This window comes from Corvus moneduloides, chromosome 6, assembly GCF_009650955.1.
Source record: "Corvus moneduloides isolate bCorMon1 chromosome 6, bCorMon1.pri, whole genome shotgun sequence".
NCBI lineage: Eukaryota > Metazoa > Chordata > Aves > Passeriformes > Corvidae > Corvus > Corvus moneduloides.
This window is the reverse complement of record NC_045481.1, coordinates 46,589,639-46,607,777: the sequence shown is the minus strand read 5'-3', so window position 1 is coordinate 46,607,777 and position 18,139 is coordinate 46,589,639. Positions and strand designations below refer to the sequence as shown.

The following is an 18,139-nucleotide window of genomic DNA, read 5'->3' as shown; positions in this document are numbered from 1 at the left end:
CCACAGAAGTTGGTTTAGCTCCAATGGGCTTTGACTTAAGATTTTTGCTATTCAAATTGTACTGCTTACCATATTTAAGTGTAGCTACTTTAAAGGTTTCTTAAGACAACTGCTTCACAATTGGTTTTGCTAACTCTGTACTTAAGGCTTACAGAAGGCTTAGCAGCACTTGCCATCAGCAATGCATGAGAATACATGCTGACAGTTGCAACTATGCAAGTACCAGTGCAATAACAGAAACAAGCTCAAAACAATGTAGATGAGTTGGCTGCTAACTTGTAATGTAGTTTAGGTATATCTTATTAAAAATTCTCAGACTATTCCCTAACTAAAATTATTTTAGTTTGTTTTCACTTCATTTAATAATAATGATAATAACTTCAAAGTACTTTAATAAATATACAAAATAAGTAGCAAATTAATCTCTTGATGATAAAATGCTTCACCATGTTATCATTTAATTTCCTGTGAAGGGAAGAAAATGAGTCATTGTTCATCAGCCTCTGACTCGCCTAGCTGCCATTGGTAAACAACAAATTTACTGTGTGATGAATTATGTTCCACACTTTTAAACTCAATTTTTAAAAATTTCCTAATCCTACCATGATTCACAGTTCTGCTTTGAAGGCATCTCCATTCCTGGTTTGTAATTTTTTCCATCTTCATAACAACCACAATTAGAAACACAAGTCATGGTTTCTTCATCAAAATAGGGCTTATTCTTTGGACATTGTGGATAGCAGCCTGAAATAAAAAGAGAGTCAAGTTGACACTAGGCCTTTCATAAGTATAAATAACTCTACACTCATATCTGCTTCTCCCAAAATGCCCCATATGGGAAGTGGAATTTCAGACCCTCTTACTGCTATTCCTTTGATTGCACATTACGCTTTGGAGCATTTTGTCCTCATCTTCACTCCAAACAAGTACATAATCCATTAGGGAATACAATACGAATTAGAAAATTTCTTCTTATAATTTCTAGTGCAAACATGTCATACACTAATATAAATTTTGTTCATCATACTGCATCATAATCTTTCAAGTAGGAAGAGATATGCATATTATGTTTACCTTCCAAACCCCTCATCTCATGAAGGCATTTTCCACTTGGATTATTGCAGGTCTTCATACAAGGTGCTCCACATGGCTTGTAGTGCCACTCACATTCCCCTTGTGGATTGTAGTAATCACAGAACAGAGCTAGAAGAAAAAATGTCAGAAAAATATCTTTGATGTTTTAGCTCTATACTGTTTCGGTTTTGCTAGGTAAAAATCCAATGGGATCAGCATAATCACATGGGTAATGAACAATATATTTTGCAAACACCATACAATTGTTCCATTTCTAAAACCTTTTGACACCAATAAATATATTCATCGTAAAACAGCATTGCACATTAAACATGAAAAATCAGTTGATTAAATCACTGATCTTAGCTAGCATGCACTAATATTTATTTATATGGAGCCTCAAGACAGGTGGCAGTGTAATAAAATATATTTTACTGGTTGTGTATCATGATTGTCAATTTAATTAGACACTAATCACACTGCTTGTAAAGTTATTACCTGTGGTTTCATTTTACTAAGATAGATTGTCTTCCAGTGATTTACCCAACTGCTTTGTTGGGTTTTTTTGGGTTTTGTTTGTTTGTTTTTTAAGCATACAGCTGTGCCTCTTAGAAATACAATTTTATCCTTCCTTTCTTGTTCTACTTTGCTTCCTTTTTTTCCTTCTGTTTTCTTTCCCTCTGAACCCCTTAAAGTAGTGGGTTGAAACTCACGACAAATGGATGGGGTTCTCCATGATATGCAGATGTCCATCTCATTACATGCTTGAGCATAGGCAGCTACTGCTGTGCAGAAGCATTCACAGTCTCCTCCAGTGTCGCAGGCACAAGCATCATCCACACATGCTTGGTAATACTCATTTGGTTCAACCTGATGGAGAAAACATTTAAGTTTTCATGCCCTTGTCCTCTTTGCACTGTCCTAAAATAGCTGAATAAGATATGTGAAACTCATAGGTCTGTATGTGAGAAAGCTAAGAAAGGAAGAAATCATGAAAATGCTTTGAAAAAAATCAAGAGGAAAATGTAGAGTAAAGCTATTGCTAGTAAGCTGTAAAATTGTTTGATGTTGAAGATACAGTTGCAAAATACTGGTAATTACTACAAGCTAACACAGAGTCATACATATTGGGTGGCTGATATTTATGTTAGTAGAAAATGATGCCATTAGAAAATAAACATATCTTAAGATTTATCTATTGTTGTTCCTTCTACTAAAAAGAAACAAACAAAACCAACCAACCAAAACTATCAATTTCTTTAGTGTACTTGTTCAAGACAAAAGCTGAGAAAATGAAGGTGAAAATATTTCTATATAGTCTCTCTATGCAGGAATTTGGTCTAACTTCACTTTGTCAAGCATGACAAAGTATTTTAGAGTATTTTTTAATCTGTCTCACAAAAAATGCTGTAATCATTTTGTCAAGAACTTAAGACTAAATTTTTTGTCATACCTGTGAGTGACACTTTGCAAACACTTCACTGGTAATGATGCTGCATTGCTTCTGTGCCCAGGCTTTCCTGTATGGGTTTGCAGTACATGGATCCTGTGTACGATTGGCATTCGGGCAACTAGAAGACACTTTCCAGCTATTGGCAAACTCCAGTACATTTCCTACCACAGACTGACTGCGAGTAGTGAAGTCATTATTTCCATTGCCATCATAGTTTCCACAAAGTCCACAGACATGTCCCTGCATCAGGATAAGCAAACAAAATGACAAAGATCAGTAAAGTACAATTTCTTAGTATCCGTGAGTAACGGACCTCAGGATGAAACTTATGTAACCATCTTAAATAAGATTATTTATGCCTCTTTAGTATTGTGTTGGACAATGTTCGTAAAACTCTTTTCATGAGGAGATGTCTCAAAACTGTTTTTAGGAAGAAGGAATACAGGGATAGGAAGCAGAGTAGACTGATGGTACTAATCTATTTAGTTTTAGCTGATCCTGAATATATCTCTTCAGTGAGGATTTTTCATGAAGAAAGCTACTGATAAAGTTGCTGTTATGTCATTGCTGAATAATGTAATTTAAGGAAAACACATAGTACACAATTTAAGTCAACAGAACAAGGATAATAATATGCAATTTCTGCTCTTTTGGTTACAGTCTTCTGGTTTAAAGCCTAAATTTCCACCCTCTTTGAGAGATAATATGAATGTTTCAGAATTCATTTTATTCATGTTTTCACTTTTAAAGTATACCTGAAAGCTGGGACTAAGTTTGATGAATATACTGGTTTTCTTGTCCCACATGAGTATCAGACCAACAGTAGTGTCAACCACCAGGTAGATGCCCATGGAACGGATTTGGAATGGCATTTTTCCTCCAGGTGTCCTCTGGATGACATCAGAGTGTCCATCACTGAGTACTAGCTCATAGTTCTAAGACAGGACAAGAAAAAGTTAGCAGCCAATCTAAACAGTCACCTATTTTGTATAGTTCTATATGTTGACAGTAATTTACTGAAATAATATTATCATGAAAAGGATCCTATTCAACAACCTCACATTAAGAAATTTCTCTGTAGATGTCCCTCCTTTGCTTTCTAGAGCAGAGAGCAAAACAGTCTAGTGACATTTTCATTGTCTCGGAGGCCACTTCTTCTATGCAGTCTATCTGGGACACCTTGTTCCATCCTTCTGGCTTAAAGAAGTACTTACACCCAGGAAAACTTTAATAGACTTAGAGCAGGTAGTTCCTGTAGTGCCACATGGAATGTTCTCAGTGATGACACTGAAGGTTCCCTGATTCATAGCTTGTTGACCACAGTAGTTCTGAAACGGGAATGATATTCACTATTAACTATGTTACGTGTTTATAAGTAAAATGCAGGGGACTTAGAGCAAAAATCTGGGCAGGGCTCTGTTACCTGGACCAGAACATATTCACAGTCTCCTTCAAAATCAAAGCGTTTGCCATCAAAGGTGGTATAATGCCCATCTCCATAAACAGAACATGTTTCCAGGCAGGGTTCCTCAGAGCATTGCCATTTTCTGTTTCTGCATGTGCTACCCAAGACAAAAAGCACTCCAAATGTAAAAACTAGACACACACACAATATAAATATAGGTACATTTCTGCATTTTAAAATGCGTTAAGACTTTAATGAAAAAATAAGGTTTGCTTCTTCTCAAAAATGCAGCATAGCTCAAGAACTATTGGAATTTATCCAAAGGCTGTGTTACTTAATGTAATGAATCATAGAAAACACCTTTCCAAATCCTGTTGGAACTATTGAAATGGAAGGATTTCCTTGGAAGAAAAAAAGATTTTTTGACTTGAATGAATATGACAACATCAAAACCATGGTGTTTTTCTGACCACTTGCAATTTCTGGGCTGTGCCATTGAGAAAAATAGAGCTTGCTTTTTAGGTACTAGGTGGATTGTTTCATGTAGGATTCTTTCCTAGAAATCTTGATACCACTAGAGTGAAATGATGTTATTTGCCAAGAGCTTAAACTGTCCCATTTTAGATGCTCCAAAATATTATTTTTCAATATGCTCTTACCAGGTGTTACAGCCAACTCTGATTGATTCTCCTGGACTGTAGGAATTCCCATTGTGAATACATGGACAGTCTTCTGGAGCTATACAGCCACCTTTGCCATCCAACACTTGATCATGAGGGCATACACAGCCAGAGACACAGTGAGTTTTGTACTGTAAGGACCATAAAGAAAACGTGTCGTGAAACATTTCCCTGCTGGAAGAGTCCAGCTGCAGCTGGTAATTGTAAAAGAGATCCTGATTAATATGCTTTCAACTAGGTATAAAGAAATCTATACTTACACATTCCATATCTAGAGTCTGACAGCTCTTCTGGCATCCTGCTCCTACCACATTTGCAGTGGCATTGCCACAGTCAACATAAACCATGGGAGGCATACAGACTGAAAGAGAGAAAAGCCATAAGAAATTTGAGATCAACCATGCACTTGTATCTTTGTGATTCCTTAAGGTAGACTGAAGAAAAAGAAACGGAAATAACTCCTTTGTGAGTTATGTGTACCTTAATGTGATTCATTTAGCAAGAAAGAGAAACCGAATATTGTTTTGATCTCGTATTCACCTGGTTTTTGTGCTTGTGCTTGAACTACTCAATAAAACTAGTTTTTAGCTAGCTTCATGAAACACTTCCTTTCAGAAAAACAGAACAAAACAAGATAACAAAGATCTTGGTTTACTTGTTTGGTTTTGTTTTTTTTTTTCCTGTTTGGTTGCTTTGGGTTTTTTTGCTTTTACTTTTTAATTAAAATGTGAAGCATTTTCCCCTCACATTCAGTGAGGTGACCAAGTATCCTTTTACCCTGCGTAACCCAGGGAGTTCTAACTTGTTTCAGCCACTTGAAAGGTATGACAGTGTTTCTTTATATTTTAATAATATCCTCTACGTTACAGAAGTCCTCAGTTAATTTTGTTGGTTGATTTCAGACTTGTACAATTTGCATCATTATAATAAGAGAAGAAAGAACTGAAAAGGCTGAAGATGGAAAGGAAGAGTTAAAGAAAATCTTAAGTGATATTTTACCTGGTTCAGGCTTCTCTCCAATGCAGCTCAGCTTTCCATTGGCACAAGTGCTATAAAACAAAGGAATAGATATTTAACTTTTTCTTGTTAAGTTTCAGCCTATTTCCTAATGAACTTAAAATTATGAAAAATTACTGTGTGATAAAACAAATAAAATGTGTCCTTTGTCAAATAGTTTATACATTTCAAAAATATTTTATATTCGAGAAGAACAAAATAAAAGCAGATTCTATATAAATAAATGTTTGCTCTGTCTATTTGCCTGGTTTAAAACTGTCCTTCAGAATAGTTCTGATTCCCATCATAATGGGAATAATCTGTAATGGGATTATCAGGCATCTTTCACCATGGAACAGTCATGGCTAAGAAGAGTATGTGTGGAGGCAGAGGAAGAAGGGAGGCAGAGAGAAAGGTGCAGGGTAGGAATTCAGCTGTTAACAAAGGCTGACCCACCACAGGACTGTTGAATGCCTGTAATTGTTTATGTACAATCTTCCAAACATGGGTAGCCCTAAGAATTTTTAAAGAAGCTGTGATTTTTTAATTGAAATTTTTAGGTACAGAAATTAATTTGATTACATTTCATAACAACTATATAGCTTCATGACTTCCTATAGCCAATCTCTTTTCTTTTTTTTTTACAAGTCTCTTACCAGACAACGCCATTATCGTGAACAACTTCTCCAGAAGACAGAGGCATTCCTTTGTAATAACAAGGACAGCTGGAAGCAGGCACACATTTGCCACTCTCATCCATGTAGGTTCCATTTACGCAGGTGCAGCCATCAACTGGGACAAACTTGATACTGCATGTGACATCAGGCTCACTCAGAGACCGGCAGGTGGGTTGACAGGAATCGACATTGTAGGTGTACTTCAAAGACTTTGGACACAAGGTGGTGTATTTTGCTTGAGAGTAAAAAGGTGAGTTACATTTGTAGGTCATTCAAGAATCAATATAGGTATAAAGCATTTGAGATAAAGTATATATGATAAGCATGGCATTGTATGTACATGTACTTTACTGATATCCACAGTAGTGTAATATTTTTTGTACTGCTAGAGCAAAATTTTCCCCTATAAATGTGTCACAAAGACAAATGTTTTGTCCAAGTTAAAAAAAGAACAAATTTCAGTTATATTAAGGCATAGTGTGTTTTTTTCCTCATTGCTATTTTTGTACTTTTTGTCAAAGTAAATTGAGAAACACCCTACTTATTTTATTCCTATTGCAAGGGTATTGCTCTCCAGGTTATTTCTGATGGTTCTGAGCAAGTAAACTAACAAAGCCTCTTCTTAATATTTCTCCCTGTTTGTTGTTTGTCTTTTATGGTGCTCCTTTCCTCCTCAGCTTCTTGAAAGTCAATGCTATACTTAAACTCCAGTTTAACACAATTTACTGTGGGAGTCCCTGAGAGGTGCTGTGTGGGGCCTTCCAGGTGATCATGTTCAAAAGACAAAGGGATGTAAAACTTACTGCAGGCTTTGCTCCTCCATCCATTGAGGAGAACTCCTTTAGCAGCACAGGCTCTGACATAGCTGGAAAGGGCAGCACACATGCAGTCCTCACTCTTCTCACAGTTACACGTGTCAAACATACAGTTCTAGGAACAGAGGATGACATGTGATCATCAGATTGTCATGTAAAGCCATGGCACTGCATTTTTTTTTAAGAGCATTATGTTCATTAGAGGTTTAAGTGAGTGTAATCCACACGTGTAAGTAAATATATGCCTGGTTTTCATTAAGCTCTTTCAAAAAAGATTATTTGTGTGAAGAAAGAGTAATTAGAGGTTCACTATTTTGAAGTATTTTCTTCTTTTTCTTCCTTTTTTTATTTTTTCAGGTGTTAGCAGTTTTCTAACTGCTTCCAATTTGTTGTCACTGTGCTATATATATATTTAGAGTAAGTGGAGGTTATTTGATACCACCCAGCTTTTGGAGCTCATGCTTAAGAGCCTGGGCTCTCTGCAGCAGAGGAACAAAGAAAACAAGAAGTTATTTGATGTGTTTCTATGCAGGGCAGGGATACTACAATATTGTAATTCCAGATGATGTTTATTGAACAATCTTACAGATTTCCAGTAACAGGAAGATTTTGTAAAGTACCCAGGGACTCTGTTACAGGGCTTCACCACCCTGAATTCCTGGAACATTTACATTCACATCTTATCTAAATCTCATTGCTGCTTTTTACACACATTTCTTGCCTTGTCCTTGCATATATGCAAAAGCCTTCTGGGAGAACTTCAGAGGAATTAAAGTGCCAGTTAAGATTCTCACTAAAGCTTTAATTATATCTCTCAGAAGGGACAATTTTTATCCTTTGACAGGGAACCCAAAACTTAAATTAAACTTCTAACTTAGTCTTTAGGTTTGTTCCTAAAAATAGATGTAGGAGGAATACACCTGTAAGTTTATCTTCCAGGGAGTGGAAAGAAAGATAGCTTTACAAAGGAGCAAATTTCTTGGCTTGTAAAGGACTATTATGAATGCGTCTCCTCACAATTGGCAAGGTATTCTCTCAGGTGTTAGTATCAGAAATCTGAGTCTTTTTCTCCTAAATGGGGTAGAGTTAGAGCCAAATACCTTCTGGTAAACTTCTGGATTCACTGTTGAGTGACATTCAGCAAAAGGTCCCATGGTATCAGCGAGCAGTCCACACCAGTGCTGAGCATACTGGTCTGTGAATTGAAAACATGGTAAGGATTTCTAGGGCACTTCATTTTTCAAAACTCTTGTCTCTACGTAACTATATGTCCTCCAGGGAAATTGCAGAGGCCTAACTTTACAGTATAATTAAGCTCTGCATTTGCTGAAGCACACAGTCTTTCACTTCCTCTAGGCCAAAATATGAACTCATCATAAACTGAATATTCTCTAATTCACGATAATTGTCATGGAATAAACTAAGGTATCCTTAACTGAATTTTAAAAAAGAAGGTTCACACTGTAAATTAAAACTATGCTAGCTCATCTCAGAAAACAGAAGATTAGCTTATGAATACTCAAGAATTATATATTTTGTTGGCTGAAATGCAGCTTGAATGCTTTGAATCTCTGAACTGTAAGCCTGGTTCTTAGTTTAACAGTGGAAGGGCCACAACTATCAGTGGGGCTATGCACAGCTTTTTTTTCCTGTATGACAATCAGTCCTTTCCAGGGATGAATCCCTAATATGCCATATGGTTCCAGTTTTCCCTAAGTAAGTTGACTTGCTGTCTTGATGCAAAGGAATATATCTAAAGATCCCAAATATTTTGCTAGTTGTTATTTATTAATTGAAGACTTCTAGTATCAACTGAGAAAAATTGTGTGTGTGCAAATAGTTCTGTTCTTTCGGCTAAGTGCTTGTTGGTTGATCAGCTCATTCCTTCTTTGCATCCTAAAGGAGGATAGAAGAGGTTGCTGAGCTTACCATTTTGTATGCTGACAGTACAGGGGTCCTCAAAGGTATTTTTGGCATCAGGACAATCAGCCCGAGTTTTCCAAGTATTGCCAAAGGCAGCTGAAGTGCCCTCTATCACACCACTGGTGGTTTTGAAATCATCTGTCTGTACATCATTGAAGTTTCCACAGAGACCTAGAAGGAAGCAGATGGTCTGTGCAAGTCTCCTACAGGATGACAGGTACTGGTGAAGGCAGTTGTTATGACAAGGTTACTTACCACAGGTCTGCCCTTTATGTGATGGGTCTAAGTCTATAAAAACTTGCATTGAAGGCACGAGTTGAACCTGTAGCTGAAGACCAAATGTTGTTTGCAGAATTATGAAGAAAGATGAAGGCCTAAAGATGGTGACATTTGCTAGGGATATAAGAACAAAATAGTTACAATTTCATTCAAGATGAGCAATTGAATTAATTGTTCATTATAGGAACAATATAGTAGAGTAATTCTACAGCTGTATTTGATATGATCCTAATTTCTGAAGAACTGGAGGGAAAAAGATCTTTATAGGATTTCAAATCCAGCACCAAAACAATCTAACTAAACACCTAAGCAACAAATGTGTACTAAACCTCCACTTTCTGTCAGGTGTTTTAAAATGAGGGAAGAACACACACTTCTGTTATTATTTAAGAGGTTGCCTTTGATGAAAATGCTATAGCACTATTTAATTAAAGACTCCAGCCTGGACCTATTCTGTCCTTTCATGGTTTACTTTGTGTTCAGGTGCAGTAGTGTTTGAGAAGAACTGGCATGTGAGAAGCTTCAGTGATGAGTGCGCTTTGAGAAAAAGGACAGGGGGAACACAGGGAATTAAATTACTTGAGATATTGGAGTCCAGTTGCATGTCAGAATTTTTCTTTCCTCTCTTATGGCAATGTTTGGATCTGAAAGCATGCAATAACACTATTTGCTTGAACTAATTAGATATTGCTAAATTTAAACCATGATTTGCTAGAATTATTAGTGTTGAATAGGCAAACCCTATTACATAAAAATGGGGGATGGTGCTCTATGGCAGTACTCTGGATTTGCTGCAGTATAAGCAGAGGTAGAATTTGGCTTTAGTTTAACTCATGTAATAACATCTTAAAGTAAAAATGAGAAACAGTAGTTCTTCAAAGGAACTTACCTGCTGAGAATGGTAACTGTGTGTAGATCATATTCACAAATACACTCCCAGAAGGCTGGATCACAATGTTCTGTCCACAAGAAAAGACAATTATTATCAAGCAGATAAGAGAAAACATTTGGAAAGTATTTTAATCTAATACTGTTCAAGATAAAGGTAAAGAAAATGGAGGGAGACTATGATGATGTTTTGATTCCTGTACTATTTCTTTAATCTTTATTACTGTGTTCCACTGACTGTCTAAGAAAGCAAAAACCAGACATTATCTAAATAACAGAAAGTTACTAAGATCTTGTCTTCTAATGCACTTACTTTATTCTTAATTTTTCTTCTAATAATGTTCAAATGAGATAAAATAAAAAGTCAGTGCAGATTTCTTGTCTGTGCTGTTATGTGTCCTTTGCCTTGTCTATTAATCTTAGAGAAAATCCCTGCAGAATGCCAGGTGTGTACGTTTGCTGCTCACCGTTTGTCCTCCGTTTAGGCTGATGGCTACACCCTTGAGGCATGTCTCAGTGTCAGTCAGGCCACACTTGTGGATATCCCCCAACACTGTGAATTCATTGCTGTCACAGAGCTTGAAGAAGAAAACAAAAGATATTGTTAAAAGGATTTGCTATATTGAAATATTGTTATCTCAAAAAGGTTTACACTCAAATGGAATTCCTAGCAAAGTTAGTCTTTTAAAAATACTGTTTATTTACTTTCTTCTGCTCTTATGGTCTAACATATATGTCTAGAGTCACCAAGTAAGCTGGCATTCATGCAGTCTGCACACTGGAAGCTATACATTGCTTCTGGCATTCAGGGGCAAGTAAGACACATTAATCTGAACATTAAAATTTCCTCATGCTTTAGTAAGACTAGTTCCTAATGTGTAGGTAATACTTGTTTAATATGCTAGAGCAGAAGGAAGTGTGCCTTTCTTGCCCACTGGTTATGAAGATTACTAGGGAGAGGAAAGATTGTTTCCAGTGTCTTCTGCACTGAATAGATAATTCAAGACCCTGGTGATCTGACATTCTTTTAACAGGTAAGAAATACGCATTTAAATATCCTCTCATAGGAGAAAATTAAACTAAAATTATTATTCAGGAAGTTACTGCATAAAGGTTCAGATTTTGACTTGGTTCTGATTTTCAGAGGACTGTGTTCTGTGAGCCATCTTCAAAGTGTGCCTAACAGCCAAAACACAACAGGGAAAGACTCAGAAGGCTGTGGTTCTGAACATGTCTTATTGCTTTTTTGGCATAATGAAGACTAAATTGAAGACAGCTGAGATGCAGAATTGCAGACATCTGGAAATTCAATATTAAATTCTGGGCTTTTTGAAATTTTGTGTACAAATTAAGGGTTTTTCCTCTACATCCAGAGATCCTGAGAATCTAATTTTACATGTTGATGCCAAAAAGAGGAGTTTAATGTTTAAGTCTGACCTATGCTGCCATTGAGGATCAAGGCTGTGCTTGTGAATATTATCCAAAAGTTTTATTGATTTAGTCTAATCTATTTCTAAGTTCTCATTCTAATTCATTTCTAAGGTTTTATGCTTCTTTTCTTGGTAACATTCAGATTGATCTTGTCAAGAACAGATTTTATTTAATATTAAGTCTTTATGAAAATAGTTTACCTTAGTCATCCAGTAAAAATAAACAATGAATATACCTAGGGTTATGAAATCTAACAAAAACTCAGTGCAATTCCTAAACAATGATCAAAGAACTCAAAACTACTACAATATTATTTAGTAGAACCCTAACAGAAAAATCCATTTAGGGATGTTAATGCTCTAACCATGTTAACCCTCAATCCATATCAGCCCTCTGAGGTTCAGAAAATTGATGTGATTGCCAGTAGTTTTCATCAAACAATATTATATATAATAAAAACATTTTTCTTTAGCAAGGATTGTGACTCATTTTTACCTTGGTTAGGACATAACTACAGTCTCCAAAGAAGGAATAGTATTTCTCATCAAATGTTGAAATGTGGGAACCTCCTTCAATACTGCAAGTCCCGGGGCACGACTGAGTGACACAAGACCATTCACCTCCAATACAGGTACTGAAATGAAGGAGGCATTCAATAACATTGGGTAATGCAAGCATAAATGAAATAAAATGACAATGAGGGCAGATGATGCCTCAGTTTTCCTCTTGAAGCACTGATTATACTGCCAAAGAGATCAGTATTGCTTTGAAATCTCAGAATAATATGGGGCAGGCACATTTATATTACTGATAGTTCTTTATATATATTGCTGTTCATTTCCAGTCTTTGGACAGAATTCAGTCCGTGTGAACCTATCATCCATGTTAAATATGTTAAGTATTTCTTGGAAAATAAATAAATAATTAGAAAGGTACATTTGCATACACTTATGCATTAATACTTCAGCAACTACAGGGATATTAAAAATATCCCTATATATTTGTCAAACATGCCTCTCAAATGTGACATCCCACTCTAAATGCAACATGCCCCTGAATGTCATGTCCTCCATAGTATTTATATGAGCATCTTAGCATTACACTGTAGTACTTCAAAGGATATAACACTAATTCACATCTTTAAACACCTCTGGTATTTGACTTTGATTATCTTCCCTCATTTGTAGGTCTTGAAATTGAAGCACCTATTGAAAAACTCAGTTTTCTTGTAAGTGTGAAGGGAAAATAGACATGAAAGTATCCTCTAAAGCAGAGTAATCAAGGAACTTCAATCAGTAAATAGTTCCACATTTGCTTTTTAAGGGAAAATTAGTAAATATTCAGCTGATGCACAAAAAAACCCAACCCAACTCAAAAGGTGAGAAAATATATTACCATGATCTGCATTTAGATGCGAAGGAGGCTCCAGGAGCATAAGTTTCACCTTCATAGGTACAGTGGCATTCTCCACGGGGAATGCAGCCAGCACCATTAACATCATCAAATACCATTCCTAGGAAAAGAAAGGGTCTATTAGTTACTCTGTGCACTGCAGAACCTGCCTTTGAACACGTATCTAGCAGATGCCTGAGACTGTCCCATTTCTTCTGTACTTTAAAATAATAGGATACAAGCTATGTAGAGATTGAAGTGCTATATTCCATTGAAGTCTATCTAAAAATCTTTGCATGATCAAAAGGGATCTCTAGGAAAATACCTTTCTGCTATGGACTTCATTAGAATGGAATTAGGATTAAAAATATTAGGTAATGAGGTGGAATAGATGAACCATTTGTAAGACTGCCCAGGGACATATCTGTCCAGTAAATATTTCTATGCCCAAAGACAGGAGATTGCCTTAGAGATGCTCTCTCTCTATATATGTATATCTATATAAAGCACATTTGTTGTTTAAAAGGAGGCATATTTAGTAATTTGAATAGAAATAGTGCATTCAGGGAAGAAATGTAGCTATTACTTCAATGATAATAACACTGATGATGTGATGGGAAAGATCCAGAATACAAAAGTTGTTAAATGTGTACAGGTAAGTATTCTAGGGGGTTTGGCTATGAGAAAAGGGCAGGAAATGAGCTTGCCTGGAGCACAGACGCAGCCATCTGTACAGTGATCTTCACAAAGTGCAGATCGTTCCGGGTTGCTGCACGTGTCAGAGCAGGGAGAGCCACACTCATGGTATTGCATGTTGAACGGACACGATTTAGCTAAAAGCAGAAAGAGTATTATAAAGCTGACTTTTTGTTTGAAAGGTTGAGAAAACAGTATTTGCAATTTAGGTTGTTTTGTGTCAAGATATAATGGGGTATCCTGATGTTTCAGTGGAGGCTGAAACATTCTGGATTTTCTGATTTATATTGAAAACCCTTTGTAAGGCAAAATCCCTAAACTTCCATATTTCTAGTGTCTTGCATATGATCAGGCTAAAATGGATTTCACGATAATTGCATGCACTTTTAAATGACTTCTTCAGGAAAAACCCTCACATATTTGAAGTTTGCTAGATGTGGGTAATAAGCACAGGTGGAGGCCCCTTCCCGAGATACTCACGGCACAGTTCTGAGGTTCTCCAGTTCAGGGGCTGTCCACCTGCATGAGCACACTGACGGGAGTACTCAGCAAAGGTGTTGCACATGCAGAAGTCAGCCATAGAGCTGTCACAGTGGCATAAGTCTTGTATGCAAGTGTCAATGTAGTCCTGAACATTCACAAGCATGTTACAACTCGTAAATGCTTTGCTGGTTAATACTGTCTCACAGATAGAGGCCTAGGAAGAAAAACAGAGAAGGTAAACAAAGTGTTAAGAAAATATGCAACAAATGATTTAAGGCACAGAGCAGAACAAATCAGAGATTGATCTGGTCCCAAAACCCATACAACAGTAGCCATAAGCAGATATGTAAAGAAAAATACAAAAATAGGGCAAAACCACATGGAGTGGTTAATCCTTTGATTAACTCTAGTAGCTTCCATATCCTTAGTTACTGTCACCTCAGGTGACTTCCTAAGCACTATGCAATTTCTTTATATTAAGACATCCTCAGTAATTTTCAGGAAAAATATGCAGTCTTCTCATAGGAGAATGCAAATTTTTGGCATTCACTTTAGCAAAGAATAAAATATGAAATTTAGAATATTTTTCTTTTGAGACCTACAGTTGAGTCATATTCATGCTCTACTTTTCCCCCCCTCCTAAAAATTTTCCCCAAAGACAGAGCATGTATTTCACACTGAGAAAAATTTTGAGAGAGAGGTTCTTACAAATTCTCTTGAGCAGTTCATCAGAGAAGTAGGAGGAATAGGATCATCACACTGTTCTGTGGGTCCATCCATCTTCTGCCTATTACCAAACTGTATGGGAGTCAGTTTTGTCTCTGTAAAAACCAGTTCAAATATTAGAACAATGCTTACCAAATTTTGCATGGAGGTATTTTCTTTTGTGACACAACCTGCTACGATGTGAACAGTGATTACCAAAAAATATCACTATAATATGAAAGGTAAAAGATGATGAATGAGGTATATAAAGAACTGGATCCTAGCTATTGAAAACAAGTAGAAATTTTTATGTGGCAGGTCTTAAAACATCTAACAGGGATGGAAGCATTCTAATACATCTCAAAGCCCTGACTTTGAACAACTGACATCATAGGAATACATGAAGAAGTATCCCTAGCTTCGCAGTTAACACAACCCACAACCTATACTACAGCATATTGTAAGAAGGAAAACCAGGCACCAACACTTAATAATGCTTTTAATGACTTACTCCCTGAAATAAATTCATTGCTGACTGGAATTCCGTTGAAGTCCCCACAAAGTCCACAAGTTTGATTGGCGTATTTCTTATCTAGTTCCACCTAAGAAAAATGAGGAAGGAGGTTTATAGAAATGGTAGTCTTGATAGTTAGGAGCACAGCCTATACCAGTATTACTTGTGTACTCAAAATTTGAGATATGGTCACTGTGCAGACTGTTGTGTGATAACAAGGTAGGCACCACTGGAATAGTCAGTGATGACTAAGAAAAGCTCACTCATCCTAGCCCTGGGTTGTGAACATCCCTGGGTTTGCTAGACCTGGAATCTGAGGAGTGCTTCACTGTGAGGTAGGAACATTATAATTCGGCATCTATTGATTCTGAACTGAGCTTGGTGGGGGGGGGAAAGGGAAACTGAGAGAAGACTGGAAGACAGAACAATTCACTAAAAACGGACACAAATCCAAAAGTAACTAATGCCTGCCTGGCAGTAACACTGCAAAGGTGTAAACAGACTATTTATACAGATTTTTTGCTGTGTTTTTGATGTTTTCTTACCAGGAGGGCATCATGTCCATTCCAAAGGAAGGTCAGTCCCAACTTGGCAGAAACTTTCAAATAGTTGTTACTTCTCTCTATCAAGACTCCCATATGGCTGTAGGGCATCTGGACCCTGGGGAAAGATCACCATAAGTCAGCAGGGGTAGGGACAGAATATCCATTGGATGTCCACAATGAGATCCTTTCTCATTCTCTTTGAGAATTTTCAACATGTATCTGTGAGGAAATTAGAGCAATAACTACTACAGACAACACCGGTTTGCAGCATTTTGTCCATTTCCTATGCAATTGCCTCTCATCATGCAAACAGATCAGCCTTGCTTTTCCTGTAGCCCCTTTTGGCTTTCTCCATTAAGGGCGTTCTGCTGCGTAAAATATTAGCATATATCTATGGCTGTAAAAGTGCTGGGAGGCTCTGTTTTGCAGGCAGTGTGCTTCAGGATATTGCTGTGTGCTCCTTGAAGAATTTGATAATAAAAGGATGGACTCCAGGGTTTCTGTGACATGAGTGCCATTCAGGAAGCTGTACCCAATAAAACTTTTAGACTAACTCACTGTACATAGCTGCCATAACAGACAGCTCACTGTGGGATAGCTGCCAAATATTTACCTGGCCTTTTGGGCAGGTTTTACCCCTATGCCAAAGCCAGTGCTACAACTGCTACATAGATAGCAAGTTTCCAGAACAGACAATTTAAAATTAACTCAGGTATGAGCTGCAGTCACTGCTTTACCACACACTGTTCAGTGCAAGGACAAAAGCTATCAAAAACTCCTCTCAGGGATTCTGCTGTGGTAAAATTAATAGAAAGCAGTAACTTCAAGGGTCTAAAAACCTAACACTTTTACTGAATGCAGCTTATAGACTTAATTGCACACATACATACACTATTGTAGCAGTGGGACAGCATATTGGATATAGCTCATCTGAACAAAAGAGACACAGGGATAATCTGCAGAAGCGGCAGGTAGCTCGCTGTCAAGCCCTCCTTTTTTTTTTTTTTGCTATTACTTCAGGAAGGACCTGAGTCCCCCCACTGCTTGGGAGCAATGTGAGATCAGATGAGGGAAAGGGATGCTTGCTCAAAGAGCCCACTGGGAACAAGGCAGGAACATACAATTTGTTGTCGAGCCGGACAGAGCCGCGGGTCAGTTCGATCACTACTCCTTCGAGCTTCATGATGACATGAGTGATCACAGTAGCATTTTCCACCATTGCACGCCTAATCTGGATGTTGAAGTCCTCGTAGGAAGACTTGCAGTTGGATGCAAAGATGTAATTGCAGACCCCAGGGAAGTAAAAGATGTCCCCATCAAAGGTCTTGAAGTGGAAGTTACCCCATGTGCTGCACACACGGCCATTGTGAAAGGGGTTGCCAGCTGTGGATTCAAAATAAGCAGTAAGTTTCCTGTAATTTTTTGTAACACCCCCCCCCTTTTGATGCTTTATCTCTCCTGCTTCTTTCACTAGCCTCTGTCCAAATAGCCCGTCTTCTTTTTTCTATTTTGTCCAACTTTTTTCCCCCCATTATTTATTTATTTAGTTCAGTTGCTTTTTGTGTTTAATCAGTTTTGCATAGGAATATAGGGCCTCAGATCAAAAGAGACCTCCTGGGTCACTAGAACCAGTGCTCTAGTTCTGATGACTTCCATATCCTATTGTCTTGGGATGATTTTATGCTGTATATCCCCTATCGCCTGTAATTTTTGGACATTCCTCCAAATTTGTCTCAAACCAGGACACCTATAAATCCTTTCCTAAATGTATGAAGTCCTAAAGTCTCACCATAAAACCATTTTAAAGCTTGTTTAAAACTAGCTGATACTCCTGCTTGGGAAGGCCACTCATACCCACAATCTGAATGGCTGGAAGACTTTTGCCAACATCTTCCAAAACATGTTCCTGTCCCATGTATGCCTGGTTGTTCATGTGCCAAAATTACACTTCATCTTGAAGGGGTTCCACCTTCCCTGCTCCTCCTCCCACCCATTACAGAAATCTCTTCTTTCTTTTCAGTCTTCCTTTCCTTACAAGCAGACTCTTCAATCTCCCTGATTATCTTCCCAGTCCCTTTCCATGTCTTCCACACTTACACTCACCCTGCTTGAATTGTACCCTATTCCCTAGATAAGGTGTCTTGACAGTTTTCAGCACACTAGTATTTTCCTCTCTTTATGGA

At 37.4% G+C, this 18,139-nt stretch overlaps 1 protein-coding gene across 1 annotated transcript in view; it reads right to left on the bottom strand.

The window, feature by feature from the left end:
• The window catches only part of LOC116445982 (mucin-5AC-like), a 48,087-nt gene extending 30,198 nt beyond the window's left edge, over window positions 1–17,889 (bottom strand). The window contains exons 1-26 of the mRNA XM_032113178.1: window positions 17,811–17,889; window positions 17,078–17,339; window positions 15,957–16,071; window positions 15,409–15,499; window positions 14,901–15,013; window positions 14,190–14,406; window positions 13,721–13,846; window positions 13,017–13,134; window positions 12,117–12,255; window positions 10,658–10,768; window positions 10,192–10,261; window positions 9,279–9,416; window positions 9,030–9,194; window positions 8,201–8,295; window positions 7,089–7,215; window positions 6,265–6,520; window positions 5,612–5,661; window positions 4,873–4,973; window positions 4,592–4,743; window positions 3,951–4,089; window positions 3,742–3,855; window positions 3,283–3,462; window positions 2,528–2,767; window positions 1,788–1,944; window positions 1,075–1,203; window positions 603–744 (exon numbers count right to left, since the gene is read on the bottom strand). Of these exons, the coding sequence (XP_031969069.1) occupies window positions 603–744; window positions 1,075–1,203; window positions 1,788–1,944; window positions 2,528–2,767; window positions 3,283–3,462; window positions 3,742–3,855; window positions 3,951–4,089; window positions 4,592–4,743; window positions 4,873–4,973; window positions 5,612–5,661; window positions 6,265–6,520; window positions 7,089–7,215; window positions 8,201–8,295; window positions 9,030–9,194; window positions 9,279–9,416; window positions 10,192–10,261; window positions 10,658–10,768; window positions 12,117–12,255; window positions 13,017–13,134; window positions 13,721–13,846; window positions 14,190–14,406; window positions 14,901–15,013; window positions 15,409–15,499; window positions 15,957–16,071; window positions 17,078–17,339; window positions 17,811–17,889 (3,626 nt within the window). The remainder of the gene's footprint in view (window positions 1–602; window positions 745–1,074; window positions 1,204–1,787; window positions 1,945–2,527; window positions 2,768–3,282; window positions 3,463–3,741; window positions 3,856–3,950; window positions 4,090–4,591; window positions 4,744–4,872; window positions 4,974–5,611; window positions 5,662–6,264; window positions 6,521–7,088; window positions 7,216–8,200; window positions 8,296–9,029; window positions 9,195–9,278; window positions 9,417–10,191; window positions 10,262–10,657; window positions 10,769–12,116; window positions 12,256–13,016; window positions 13,135–13,720; window positions 13,847–14,189; window positions 14,407–14,900; window positions 15,014–15,408; window positions 15,500–15,956; window positions 16,072–17,077; window positions 17,340–17,810) is intronic.
• Window positions 17,890–18,139: the final 250 nt, after the last annotated feature.